The sequence below is a fragment of the Leucoraja erinacea genome, unplaced genomic scaffold, assembly GCF_028641065.1.
Source record: "Leucoraja erinacea ecotype New England unplaced genomic scaffold, Leri_hhj_1 Leri_310S, whole genome shotgun sequence".
Taxonomy (NCBI): domain Eukaryota; kingdom Metazoa; phylum Chordata; class Chondrichthyes; order Rajiformes; family Rajidae; genus Leucoraja; species Leucoraja erinaceus.
In genome coordinates, this window is record NW_026576211.1 from 83,469 (window position 1) to 97,121 (window position 13,653).

The 13,653-nt window shown below is 46.8% G+C and overlaps 1 protein-coding gene across 1 annotated transcript in view; it reads left to right on the forward strand.

The window, feature by feature from the left end:
* LOC129693483 (uncharacterized) overlaps positions 1–13,653 on the forward strand; it is a 79,410-nt gene that overhangs the window by 46,409 nt on the left and 19,348 nt on the right. The window contains exon 7 of the mRNA XM_055630292.1: positions 7,892–8,017. Coding sequence (XP_055486267.1) covers positions 7,892–8,017 — 126 coding nt within the window. The remainder of the gene's footprint in view (positions 1–7,891; positions 8,018–13,653) is intronic.

Below are 13,653 nucleotides of genomic sequence, written 5' to 3' on the forward strand. Positions count from 1 at the left end.
CATAGTGGATTTGTACTATTATAGCTGCCAATCTCATTGCCTTGTATTGACGGTATACTGTGTGCCTTCTAAATTCTGCTTGTATTACCGTTGCTGCCTTCTGTTTGTTCCGGATCTCTCTCCGTACCTTCATACCCCTGAATGCAGCTTAAATAGCTAGGGTTGCCCCTTGGATGGTAATTTATCTTTGCCTTTGACTTCTGCCACTTTGCATTTGGCCTTTGTCCCTTAGCACTTGACCTGTGTCCCTTAGCACTTGACCTGTGTCCCTTAGCACTTGACTTGTGTCCCTTAGCACTTGACTTGTGTCCCTTAGCACTTGACTTGTGTCCCTTTGCACTTGACTTGTGTCCCTTAGCACTTGACTTGTGTCCCTTTGCACTTGACTTGTGTCCCTTTGCACTTGACTTGTGTCCCTTTGCACTTGACTTGTGTCCCTTTGCACTTTGCACCTTGTGCACTTGACTTGTGTCCCTTTGCACTTGACTTGTGTCCCTTTGCACTTGACTTGTGCCCCTTTGCACTTGACCTTTGTCCTTTTGCACTTGAATGTTGTCCTTTTGCACTTGACCTTTGTCCTTTTGCATTTGACCTTTGTCATTTTGCACTTGACCTTTGTCCTTTTGCACTTGACCTTGGTCCTTTGAGAGACTCTGCCCTCTTTAGTTCAGGCTCCTTGCCTCTGGATACCCTTGGAAGTTTTGGCAAGAAATGAGCCATTAAAGCCTCTTTACATTCTTCATACATTTTATCTGTGGGCTTTGCTGGCTGGGGTAACATAAGTAAGGTTTGATAACCCTCTCTTCCTAAGCCTAATATGAACCATGCTCTCTTCTTCTCCTCTGCAGCGATATCATTGGAAATGAAACAAGCCTCCAAGACTTCGGTCCATTTCACAAAATTACACCTAGAATCTAACCAGGGCACGTTTCCTACAATTTGAAAAGCCATGCCACCTGTTGCTATTCAGGTGCACTATCTTATTTTCTCTCACTGTGTATTCTGCACTAGACTTAATCCTTTTACACAATAAGAAGTGATCCAGCCCACTGACTATTACTAATTCTTATAATAATAGATTAATACTATTAACCAACATTTCATGTTAATAGACATTTAGAAAATTTTAATCATATTCCTGCTATAACCATATAACCATATAACAATTGCAGCACAGAAACAGGCAGTCGACCCTTCTAGTCCGTGCCGAACACGTATTCTCCCCTAGTCCCATATACCTGCGCTCAAACCATAACCCTCCATTCCTTTCCCGTCCATATAACTATCCAATTTATTTTTAAATGATAAAAACAAACCTGCCTCCACCACCTTCACTGGAAGCTCATTCCACACAGCCACCACTCTCTGAGTAAAGAAGTTCCCCCTCATGTTACCCCTAAACTTCTGTCCCTTAATTCTCAAGTCATGTCCCCTTGTTTGAATCTTCCCTATTCTCAGTGGGAAAAGCTTATCCACATCAACTCTGTCTATCCCTCTCATCATTTTAAAGACCTCTATCAAGTCCCTCCTTAACCTTCTGCGCTACAAAGAATAAAGCCCTAACTTGTTCAGCCTTTCTCTGTAACTTAGTTGCTGAAACCCAGGCAACATTCTAGTAAATATCCTCTGTACTCTCTCTATTTTGTTGACGTCCTTCCTATAATTAGGCGACCAAAATTGTACACCATACTCCAGAATTGGCCTCACCAATGCCTTGTACAATTTTAACATTACATCCCAACTTCTATACTCAATGCTCTGATTTATAAAGGCCAGCACACCAAAAGCTTTCTTTACCACCCTATCTACATGAGATTCCACTTTCAGGGAACTGTGCACAGTTATTCCCAGATCCCTCTGTTCACCTGCATTCTTCAATTCCCTACCATTTACCATGTACGTCCTATTTTGATTTGTCCTGCCCAGATGTAGCACCTCACACTTATCAGCATTAAACTCCATCTGCCATCTTTCAGCCCACTCTTCCAACTGGCATAAATCTCTCTGTAGACTTTGAAAATCTATTTCATCATCCACAACCCCACCTATCTTAGTATCATCTGCATACTTACTAATCCAATTTACCACACCATCATCCAGATCATTGATGTACATGACAAACACCAGTGGACCCAACACAGATCCCTGTGGCACCCCACTAGTCACTGGCCTCCAACCTGACAAACAACCATCCAACATTACTCTCTGGCATCTCCCATTCAGCCACTGTTGAATCCATCTTGCTACTCCACCATTACTACCCAACAATTGAACCTTCTTAACCAACCTTCCGTGAGGAACCTTGTCAAAGGCCTTACTGAAGTCCATATATACAACATCCACTGCTTTACCCTCATCAATTTCCCGAGTAACCTCTTCAAAAAATTCAAGAAGATTAGTCAAACACGACCTTCCAGGCACAAATCCATGTTGACTGTTCCTAATCAGACCCTGTTTATCCAGATGCTTATATATTATCTCTAAGTATCCTTTCCATTAATTTGCCCACCACTGACGTCAAACTAACAGGTCTATAATTGCTAGGTTTACTCTTAGAACCCTTTTTAAACAATGGAACAACATGCCGCAGTACGCCAATCCTCCGGCACTATTCCCATTTCTAATGACATTGGAAATATTTCTGTCATAGCCCCTGCTATTTCTACACTAACTTCCCTCAATGTCCTAGGGAATATCCTGTCCGGACCTGGAGACTTATCCACTTTTATATTTCTCAAAAATGTCAGTACTTCCTCTTCTTTGAATCTCATAGTTTCCATAGCTACTCTACTTGTTTCCCTTACCTCACATAATTCAATATCCTTCTCCTTGGTGAATACCGAAGAAAATAAATTGTTCAATATCTCCCCCATCTCTTTTGGCTCTGCAGATAGCTGTCCACTCTGACTCTCTAATGGACCAATTTTATCCCTTGTTATCCTTTTGCTATTAATATAGCTGTAGAAATCCTTTGGATTTACTTTCACCTTACTCGCCAAAGCAACCTCGTATCTTCTTTTAGCTTTTCTAATTTCTTTCTTAAGATTCTTTTTACATTCTTTATACTCCTCAAGCACCTCATTTACTCCATGCTGCCTATAATTATTTTAGATCTCTCGCTTTTTCCGAACCAAGTGTCCAATTTCCCTTGAAAACCATGGCTCTTTCCTATTTTTACTATTTCCTTTCAACCGAAGAGGGATATAAGGATTCTGTACTCTTAAAATTTCACCTTTAAATGTCTTCCATTTCTCTTCCACATCTTTCCCATAAAACAAACTGTCCCAATTTACTTCTTTTAAATCCTTTCACATCTCCTCAAAGTTAGCCTTTCTCCAATCAAAAATCTCAACCCTAGGTCCAGTTCTGACCTTCTCCATAATTATATTGAAACTAATGGTATTGTGATCACTGGACCCGAACTGTTCCCCAACGCATACCTCTGCCAGCTGACCCGTCTCATTTCCTAACAGGAGGTCCAGCACTGCCCCTTCTCTGGTAGGTACTTCTATGTATTGCTGCAAAAAACTATCCTGCACATATTTTACAAACTCCAACCCATCCAGCCCATTTACAGAATGTGTTTCCCAGTCTATGTGTGGAAAATTGAAATCTCCCACAATCACTACCTTGTGCTTACTACTAATATCTGCAATCTCCTTACATATTTGCTCTTCCAATTCTCGCTCCCCATTTGGCGGTCTATAATACACCCCTATAAGTGTTGCTACCCCTTTCCCATTTCTCAGTTCCACTCAAATAGCCTCCCTAGACGAGCCCTCTAATCTATCCTGCCAAAGCACTGCTGTAATATCTTCCCTGATAAGCAATGCAACACCTCCACCTCTTGCCCCTCCAATTCTATCATACCTGAAGCAACGAAATCCTGGAATATTTAGTTTCCAATCACAGCCCTCCTGCAACCATGTTTCTCTGATCGCCACAACATCATACTTCCAGGTGTCAATCCAGGCTCTAAGTTCATCCACCTTTCTTACAATGCTCCTAGCATTAAAATATACACATTTAAGAAACCCACCCTCTCTTATTCTCTGTTTATTGTCTTTTTCTTCTCTCTCCCCTACATTTTGGGTCAGAGTGCAACCATTCTCTGCCTCCTGCCTCACGCATTGACTGCTAGCTTTCCCAATTTGAGTCACTCCCCCCAACCATACTAGTTTAAAGTCTTCCCAGTAGCCTTTGCAAATCTCCCCACCAGGATATTGGTCCCCCTCGAGTTCAAGTGCAGCCCGTCCTTTCTGTACAGGTCGCAGCTTCCCCAAAAGAGGTCACAATGATCCAGAAACTTGAATCCATACCCACTGCACCAGTCCCTCATCCACTCATTTATCCTCCACCTCGCTCCATTCCTACTCTCACTGTCGAGTGGCACAGGCAGTAATCCTGAGATTGTTACCTTTGCAGTCCTTCTCCTTAACTCTCTACCTAACTCCCTAAATTCTTCTTTCAGGACCTCTTCTCTTTTTTTACCTATGTCGTTGGTACCTATATGTACCACAACCTCAGGCTCCTCTCCCCCCCATTTCAGGATTTCTTGGACATGTTCATGTGGACACATCCCTGACCCTGGCACCAGGGAGGCAAACTACCATCTGGGTCTCCTGTCTGCGTCCACAGAATCGCCTGTCCGACCCCCTGACTATAGAGTCCCCTATTACAATTGCCCTCCTCTTCTTTTCCTTACCCTTCTGAGCAACAGGAGCGGTCTTTGTGCCAGAGGCCCGGCCGCTGTCGCTGCCCCCAGGTAGGCTGTCCCCCCCACCCTTACTCAAACAAGAGTACTTATTTTCAAGGTGTACAGCCACCGGGGTACTCACCAGTCCCTGCCTCTGCCCATTGCCCTTCCTAACTGTGACCCAGTTTTCTGTCTCCCGTGGTCTTGGAGTGACCACCTCCCTGTAACTCCTTTCTATGACCTCCTCGCTCTCCCTGAGCAGACAGAGGTCATCGAGTTGCAGCTCCAGGTTCCTAACATGGTCCCTTAGGAGCCCCATCTCGACGCACCTGGCGCAGATGTGGACGTCTGGAGGGCACTCCAACTCCATGACCTCCCACATCTGACATCCAGAACAGTAAACTGCCCTGGTCCTCATTCTCCCCCTTATCCGAATACAAAAAAAAAAGCCTTAACCGGGATACAAGCCAATCAGCTGCTTCCTCTTCAAATGGTCCTCTTCCACAAATCAGAGCCTTCCACCAGACTCCTTCTCTGGAAGTGAGATGGAACGTTGCAGATTTGGGTAACTCACAGCTCCAGGTAACTCCTCCTCTCACCAACGGCTCCCCGCGCCTCTGTAGAAGCAAGCCCCGCGCTGTTTTTATACTCACAGCTCCAGGTAAGTCCTCCTCTCACCAACGGCTCCCTGGGCCTCTCATGCACACAGATTTACTATAAATAACAGTGACGAATGCATTACATCCAAACAGTCTCGCTTTTACTGTGAAGGAACAGTGACCAACGCATTACATTGAACAGTCCTGCTTTTACTTTGATGAATTTCACCGGTCCAGCTTGTAGGCCTATGGACTCCAATGCCTTCTCGACCTCTCGAGCTGTCCCCACCGGTACTTTTGCTGCTGGCCTCGCCAGACCTCCACTTTTGCTGCTTTTGCTGGCTCCTCCGGGCTTCACCGTTACTTTTGCTGCCGCTGGCTCGCTGCCAAGTCGACTACTGCTGCTCTGCTGATTTGCCTGCCCGCTGTCTCCACAGCCCTCACGACCAGGCTGACTCTACTCCCGACCGGGCTGAAGTGCTTGAGTGCTGTCCTGCTTCTCTCGTGTGGACCCACTCTTTGCTCGGGGCTGGACTTCCTCTCTCGTCCGGGCTTTCCCCCTCGGCCAGTCCGCTTCTCATGCGCGGCCGGACCCTCTCTTCTGCTCACGGTCGGGCTGACTCTGCTCCCGACGGGCTTTCTTTCACGACCGGTCCGCTTCTCTCGCGGCCAGTTTTCTTTTACTCTGCCGGTCCGCTTCTCACGTGTGGCCGGGCTTTTTTTTCTCGCTGCTGGTCCGCTTCTCACGCGGCCGGCTTTCTCCCTCGACCGGGTTGAGTCTTCTCCCAGCCGGGCTGACTACGTTTCGTCGGTGGCTTCACTGGACCTGTCCGTGACGTACCCGGTACTAGGCCCTTACTCGACGTCGTTGGCGACTCCTGGGCCTGGCTGTGGGCTACACAGCCCTGGAAAACGTTCGAAGTCGGTGGCAGCTGCTCGGCCTCTTCTGCCCCTTTGCCTTGGCTGCACAGCCCTGGAAAATGTTCCAGGTAAGTTGACACCGTCGCTGCCCTGCTGGTTAGGCTTCCAGCTGTCGGCTGCTTTCTTCGGTGACACCTACTTACTGCCCCACTTGTTTTCCTTGCTTCCTGTTCCGACCTTGCTTTTCTTTGGCGCCAATCCAAAACCGTTTGGCGCCAAATCTTTTGGCTTGGTGCCGTTCCACTTTGTTTCCAAACACAACCTTATTTTTTTCTGACAGTCCTTCTTCTTTCCTTTTCTGTTCTTTTATCCTCTTCGTGCTGTTGTTGTGTGTTTTGGTGTAACAATTCACCTAAAACTTATACAAAGACTATTCAGCTTGAGGAATTTGACAAAAGGAAAACAACTCAGTCTAAAATGAGTAACAATCCGAAGGACGACATCTTGCCACGTAGACACAACATAGAGATAGCCTGACAACATTCGCCGACTTGTACAGCTGATGTTTTAAATGCAGTCCCCGGCATAGAGGGATCTGCAGGCCTCTCTTGTCCAGCTCGCAAACAACTGTGACACAAGTCCGTATCTACAGTTTAAACTGTTGAACAATCCTGTGTGTTGCAAAACAGTCCCGTGGGTGAGTTCACAAACTCTATCCCATCCTCGTCGCCATTTGTAGTGTATTTTGGGTACTTGGAACTGACTCAAAAGAACTCTCAGATACAGGAGTAAACTAACAAGCTTCTTTATTCCAGGAAGCCACCATGAGACTCCTCCAGCGCATGCGTCCCCTCGCACAAGACATAACATATGCTAATTACATTTTATACATTACAATTACATCTTTAATAATTGACTCCAGCATCTTCCCCACTACAGGTCAGGCTAATTGGTCTATAATACCCCGTTTTCTTCTCTCTCCCTCCTTTCTTAAAAAGTGGAGTTACATTGGTACCCTCCAGTCCACAGGAACTGATCCACAGTCTATAGAACATTGGAAAATGATCACCAATGCATCCACAATTACTCAGGCCACCTCCTTGAGTACTCCCCTCACTCCCCTTAATCCCCTCACTCTCCCTCACTTCCCCTACTCCCCTCACTCCTCCCCTCCAACCCCCGTCCTGCTCTGATCCATTCGTGCCTCTCACTGTGCGGTGTTGTGGGTGAGGGAATGGGTGCCACTCTCCCTACTCTCCCCCTCCCCTCGTCCCCCCCGGCCTGCTCTGATCCATTTGTTCCTCTCACAGTGCGGTGTTGTGGGTGAGGGAAGGGGTGCCTTTCTCCCCCCCCTCCCCTCGTCTCCCCGTCCTGCTCTGACCCCGCCCTGCTCTGATCCATTTGTGCCTCTCACTGTGTGGTGTTGAGGGCTGAGGGAAGGGGTGCAACTCTCCCCCCTCTCTCCTCCCCCCCCCTCCCCTCGTCTCCCCGTCCTGCTCATCCCCCCCCCTGACCCCGCACCCTGATCCTCGTGCCTCTCCCGTTCCTGCTCAACTCTCCCCCCTCTCTCCCCCCCCCCCCCCCGTCCCCACCCTCCCCTGATCTCCCCCCTGCTCTGTCCTCCCCATTCGCGCCCCGCACTGCTCTGATCCATTCGCGCCTCTCACTGTGTGGTGTTGAGGGCTGAGGGAATGGGTTGCCAGACCTCACCCACCTGCCACACAATCTCTTGCAGCTTTTACAACGTGGTTCAGGGTGGTCGCAGGGTTTGGTTGCATCTACAGTTTAACGATGATCACCTATATGGCGGTAATGTTCCTCAACCCAAACCTAGAAGAGTCTTCATCATTCATATACAACTGTAAGTATAAAGTTGTTAAAGCTGTGTCTGTCCCCTTCCTCTGCTCAGCTGCAGGCTAGTGTACTTTATTGTCACATGTACCGAGGTAGAGCCAATAGCTTTTTTGTTGTGTAAGAAGGAAATGCAGATGCTGATTTAAACCGAAGATAGACACAAAAAGCTGGAGTAACTCAGCGGGACAGGCAGCATCTCAGGAGAGAAGGAATGGGTGAAGTTTCGGGTCGAGACCCTTCTTCAGACTGGTTAGGGATAAGGGAAAGGAGAGATATAGACAGTGATGTAGAGAGATAAAGAACAATGAATGAAAGACATGCAAAAATGTAACGATAATAAAGGAAACAGGCCATTGTAAGCTGTTGGGTGAAAACTAGATACTGATGTGACTTGGGTGGGGGAGGGATAGAGAGAGATGTAATGCCAGGGCTACCTGAAGTGAGAGAAATAAAGATGCATACCACTGGGCTGTAAGCTGCCCTAGCAAAATATGAGATGCTGTTCTTCCAAATTGTGTTCAGCCTCATTCTGACAATGGAGGAGACAGAGGACAGAATGGTCAGCGTAGGAATGGGAAGGAGAATTAAAATGTCCAGCAACCGGGAATTCAGGTTGGTTCTGACGGGCTGAGCGAAGGTGTTCCTTGAAACGATCGCTCAGTCTGCGTTTAGTCCCGACAATGTATAAGATTCCACATCTTGAACAACGGATACAGTAGATGAGGTTGGAGGAGGTGCAAGTGATCCTCTGCCTAACCTGAAAGGAGTGTTGTGGTCCCTGGACAGAGTCGAGGGAGGAGGTAAAGCGACAGGTGTGGAGTTGGCATCTTCTGCAGTTGCAGGGGAAGTTACCTGGGGAGGGGGTGGTTTGGATGAGTTAACTAAGGAGTTGCAGAGGGAATGGTCTCTGCGGAAAGGGATGGAGATGGGAAAATGTGGCTAGTGGTGGGATCCCTTTGGAGGTGGCGGACATTTTGGAGGATTATGTGTTGTATGCGAGGCTGATGGGGTGGAAGGTGAGGACTAGGTGGACTAGTCTCTGTTGCAATTAGGGGGAGGGGTAGCAAGGGTAGAGCTGCAGAGTACCAAGGAGACACGAGTGAAGCCCTCATCTATGTTCCCTAAAGAATGAGGATATCTCAAATGCCCTAGTATGGAATACTTCATCTTGGGCGCAGATGCGGCATAGATGGAGGAATTGGGAGCAGGGGATAGAGTCTTTACAGGAAGCAGGGTGGGAAGAAGTGTAGTCGAGATAGTTGTGGGAGTCAGTGGGTTTGTAATAGACATCAGTCAATAGTCTATTTCTTGTGATGGAGACGGTGAGATCAAGATAGGGGATGGAGGAGTCGGAGATGGTCCAAATAAATTTGAGTGCAGGATGAAAATTGGTGGTGAAGATGATGAAGTCCATGAGTTGTGCAGCAGGTAGCACCGATGCAGTCATTAATGTAACAGAGTTGGGGGTAGGGCCAGTGTATGCCTGTGCTTTTTTGATGTCTTCTATCCAGTCAGTGAAAAGACTGTACATGACTATAATCAAGCCATCCACAGTGTACAGCTGCTGTTGAAGCTGAGGTGCAGATTCACCTCTGGGACCAGCATGCAGAGAGTGCCTCTCTTGGGCACCATCACACATAGCTAACATATAGGTTCATGTTTATTGGTTATAGCAGCAGAATTAGGCCATTGGGCCCATCGAGTCTGCTCTGCCAGCCGTGGCTGATCCATCCGTCCCTCTCCCACCCAATGTCACTTGCAAGGAGTGATACAGAATCAGGAGATGTAGAGTCAGTATGGATAGAACTGAGGAATTGTAAGGGTAAAAAGACCTTAACTATGCCCCTGTCCCACTTAGGAAACCTGAAGGGAAACCTCTGGAGACTTTGCGCCCCACCCAAGGTTTCCGTGCGGTTCCCGGAGGTTGCAGGTGGATGCCGGAGGTTGCAGGTAGTGGAAGCAGGTAGGGAGACTGACAAAAACCTCCGGGAACCTACAGGAACCGCACAACAACCTTAGGTGCAGCGCAAAGTCTCCAGAGGGTTCCGTTCAGGTTTCCTAAGTGGGACAGGGACATAATGGCAGTTATCTACAGGCCCCCAAACAGTAGCCTGGATATAGGGTGCAAATTGAATCGAGTTAAAATTGGCATGTCGTGGATGTATTGCTACAGTTGTTATGGAGATTTCAACATGCAGGTAGACTGGGAAAATCAGGTTGGTACTGGACCCCAAGGAAAGGACTTTGTGGAGTGCCTCCGTGATGGATTCTTAGAACAGCTTGTATTGGAGCCTACCAGGGTGAAGGCAATTCTGGATTTAGTGTTATGTAATGAACTGGATTTGATAAAGGAACTCAAGGTAAAGGAGCCATTAGGAAGTAGTGACCTTAATATGATAAGTTTTAATCTACAATTTGAGAGGGAGAAGGGAAGTGTCAATATTAGTTGAACTAATTAGTTGAAGGGGACTATGCAGGAGGAGCTGGCCAAAGTTGACTGGAAAGAGATCCTAGCAGGGATGACAGTTGACCAACAATGGCAGGTATTTCTGGGAATAATACAGATCCAGGTGCAGGATCGGTTCATTCCAAAGAGGAAGAAAGATTCCAAGGGGAGTAAGGGATGACCGTGGCTGACAAGGGATGTCAGGGACAGTATAAAAATAGAAGAAGTACAACATGGCAAAGATGAGCGGGAAGCAAAAGGATTGGGTGATGTTTAAAGAGCAACAAAAGATAACTAAAAAGGAAATACGGGGAAAAAAGATGAGGTACGAAGATAAGCTAGCCAAGAATATAAAGCTTCTTTAGGTATGTGAAGATGAAAAAATAGTTTAGAACAAAGTTGGACCAACGTTGGACCCTTGAAGACAGAAAAAGGTGAATTTATTTTGGGGAACAGACGAGTGGCAGAGAATTGAACAGGCACTTTGGATCTGGCTTCACTAAGGCAGACACAAACAATCTCCCTGATGTACTAATGGCCAGAGGATCTAGGGTGATGGAGGAACTGAAGGAAATTCACATTAGGCAGGATATGGTATTGGGTAGACTGATGGGACTGAAGGCTGATAAATCCCCAGGGCCTGATAGTCTGCAACTCAGGGTATAATATAACCATATAACAATTACAGCACGGAAACAGGCCATCTCGACCCTTCCAGTCCGTGCCGAACACGTATTCTTCCCTAGTCCCATATACCTGCGCTCAGACCATAACCCTCCATTCCTTTCCCGTCCATATAACTATCCAATTTATTTTTAAATGATAAAAACAAACCTGCCTGCACCACCTTCACTGGAAGCTTATTCCACACAGCCACCATGCTCTGAGTAAAGAAATTCCCCCTCATGTTACCCCTAAACTTCTGACCCTTAATTCTCAAGTCATGTCCCCTTGTTTGAATCTTCCCTACTCTCAGTGGGGAAAGCTCACCAATGCCTTGTACAATTTTAACATTACATCCCAACTTCTATACTCAATGCTCTGATTTATATAGGCCAGCACACCAAAAGCTTTCTTTACCACCCTATCTACATGAGATTCCACTTTCAGGGATCTGTGCACAGTTATTCCCAGATCCCTCTGTTCACCTGCATTCTTCAATTCCCTACCATTTACCATGTACGTCCTATTTTGAATTGTCCTGCCAAGATGTAGCACCTCACACTTATCAGCATTAAACTCCATCTGCCATCTTTCAGCCCACTCTTCCAACTGGCATAAATCTCTCTGTAGACTTTGAAAATCTACTTCATTATCCACAACCTCACCTATCTTAGTATCATCTGCATACTTACTAATCCAATTTACCACACCATCATCCAGATCATTGATGTACATGACAAACAACAGTGGACCCAACACAGATCCCTGTGGCACCCCACTAGTCACTGGCCTCCAACCTGACAAACAACCATCCACCATTACGCTCTGGCATCTCCCATTCAGCCACTGTTGAATCCATCTTGCTACTCCACCATTAATACCCAACAATTGAACCTTCTTAACCAACCTTCCATGAGGAACCTTGTCAAAGACCTTACTGAAGTCCATATATACAACATCCACTGCTTTACCCTCATCAATTTCCCGAGTAACCTCTTCAAAAAATTCAAGAAGATTAGTCAAACATGACCTTCCAGGCACAAATCCATGTTGACTGTTCCTAATCAGACCCTGTTTATCCAGATGCTTATATATATTATCTCTAAGTATCCTTTCCATTAATTTGTCCACCACTGACATCAAACTAACAGGTCTATAATTGCTAGGTTTACTCTTAGACCCCTTTTTAAGCAATGGAACAACATGCGCAGTGCGCCAATCCTCCGGCACTATTCCCGTTTCTAATGACATTTGCAATATTTCTGTGTTCTATTCCGGAGGGGGGGGAGGGGGGAGGGGGGTGCGGTGTCTGCCTGCCCCGTCCAGCATCTCCATCCGCGGATCCATACCGTTCTCCCGTCGCTGGGCGGTACTTAAGGTAGTGGCTCTAGAAATCGTGGACGTATTGGTGATAATTTTCCAATGTTTTATAGATTCAGGATCAGTTCCTGTGGATTGGAGGGTAGCTAATGTTATCCCACTTTTTAAGAAAGGCGGGGAGAGAGAAAACGGAATTATAGACCAGTTAGCCTGACATCGGTGGTGGGGAAGTTGCTGGAGTCAATTATAAAAGATGAAATAACGGAACATTTGGATAGCAGTAGCAGGATCGGTTCAAGTCAGCATGGATTTACGAGGGGAAATCATGCTTTCAGGATGTAACTAGGAAAATGGACAAGGGAGAGCCAGTGGATGTAGTGTACCTGGACTTTCAGAAAGCATTTGGTAAGGTCCCACATAGGAGATTAGTGAGCAAAATTAGAGCACATGGTATTGGGGTTGGAATGCTGACATGGATAGACAATTGGTTGGCAGACATTCTCTGGATGCTCTCAAGAGGGAGCTAGAGAGGGCACAAAAATAGCGGAGTCGGGGGATATGGGGAGAAGGCAGGAATGGTGTACTGATTGGGGATGATCACATTGAAGTTGGCTCGAAGGCCTGCTCCTGCACCTATTGTTAATGAACAATAGAGTAACGATTAATGGGTCCCTTTCATACATTTAGCTTGCTTGTGTATACTATTCCATGGCCGTCTGAAGAGGCGGTGCGTTTTCCCTGAGTAAGAAAAAATCCCGTGGAAAAAGAAAAAAAAAAAAAAAAAAAAAAAAAATCAGCGTTACCAATTTGTCGGAAGAACGCACAAAATTCTGGTTCCGTCTGCTGGATGATATGGGAGAAGAAAATGTGACCATCCGCGCCTGCGTAGTTGGGGAAGCGACGGAAAATGACACCGTCTCTCCGCGCGTGCGGAGTGGGCCCGAGCGGGATCAGACTGCCATTTGCACTCCACACATTGAGCTCGATGCCTCGTGTCGTCTACTCCAGGTAAGTAGTGGAATATTGCGTTGCAGGAGGGGGTCTGTTTTTTATCCTTGGTTCAAACTACCCATGAGGGGGTCTAATCGGGCCCACGGGATAAGGGAGTGCCCATTTCTCCAGGACGGGGGGGGGGGAATGCGGTGTCTGCCTGCCCGGTCCAGCATCTCCATCCGCGGCGTTGACCAGGAGACCGTTGTCCCGTCGCCGGGTGG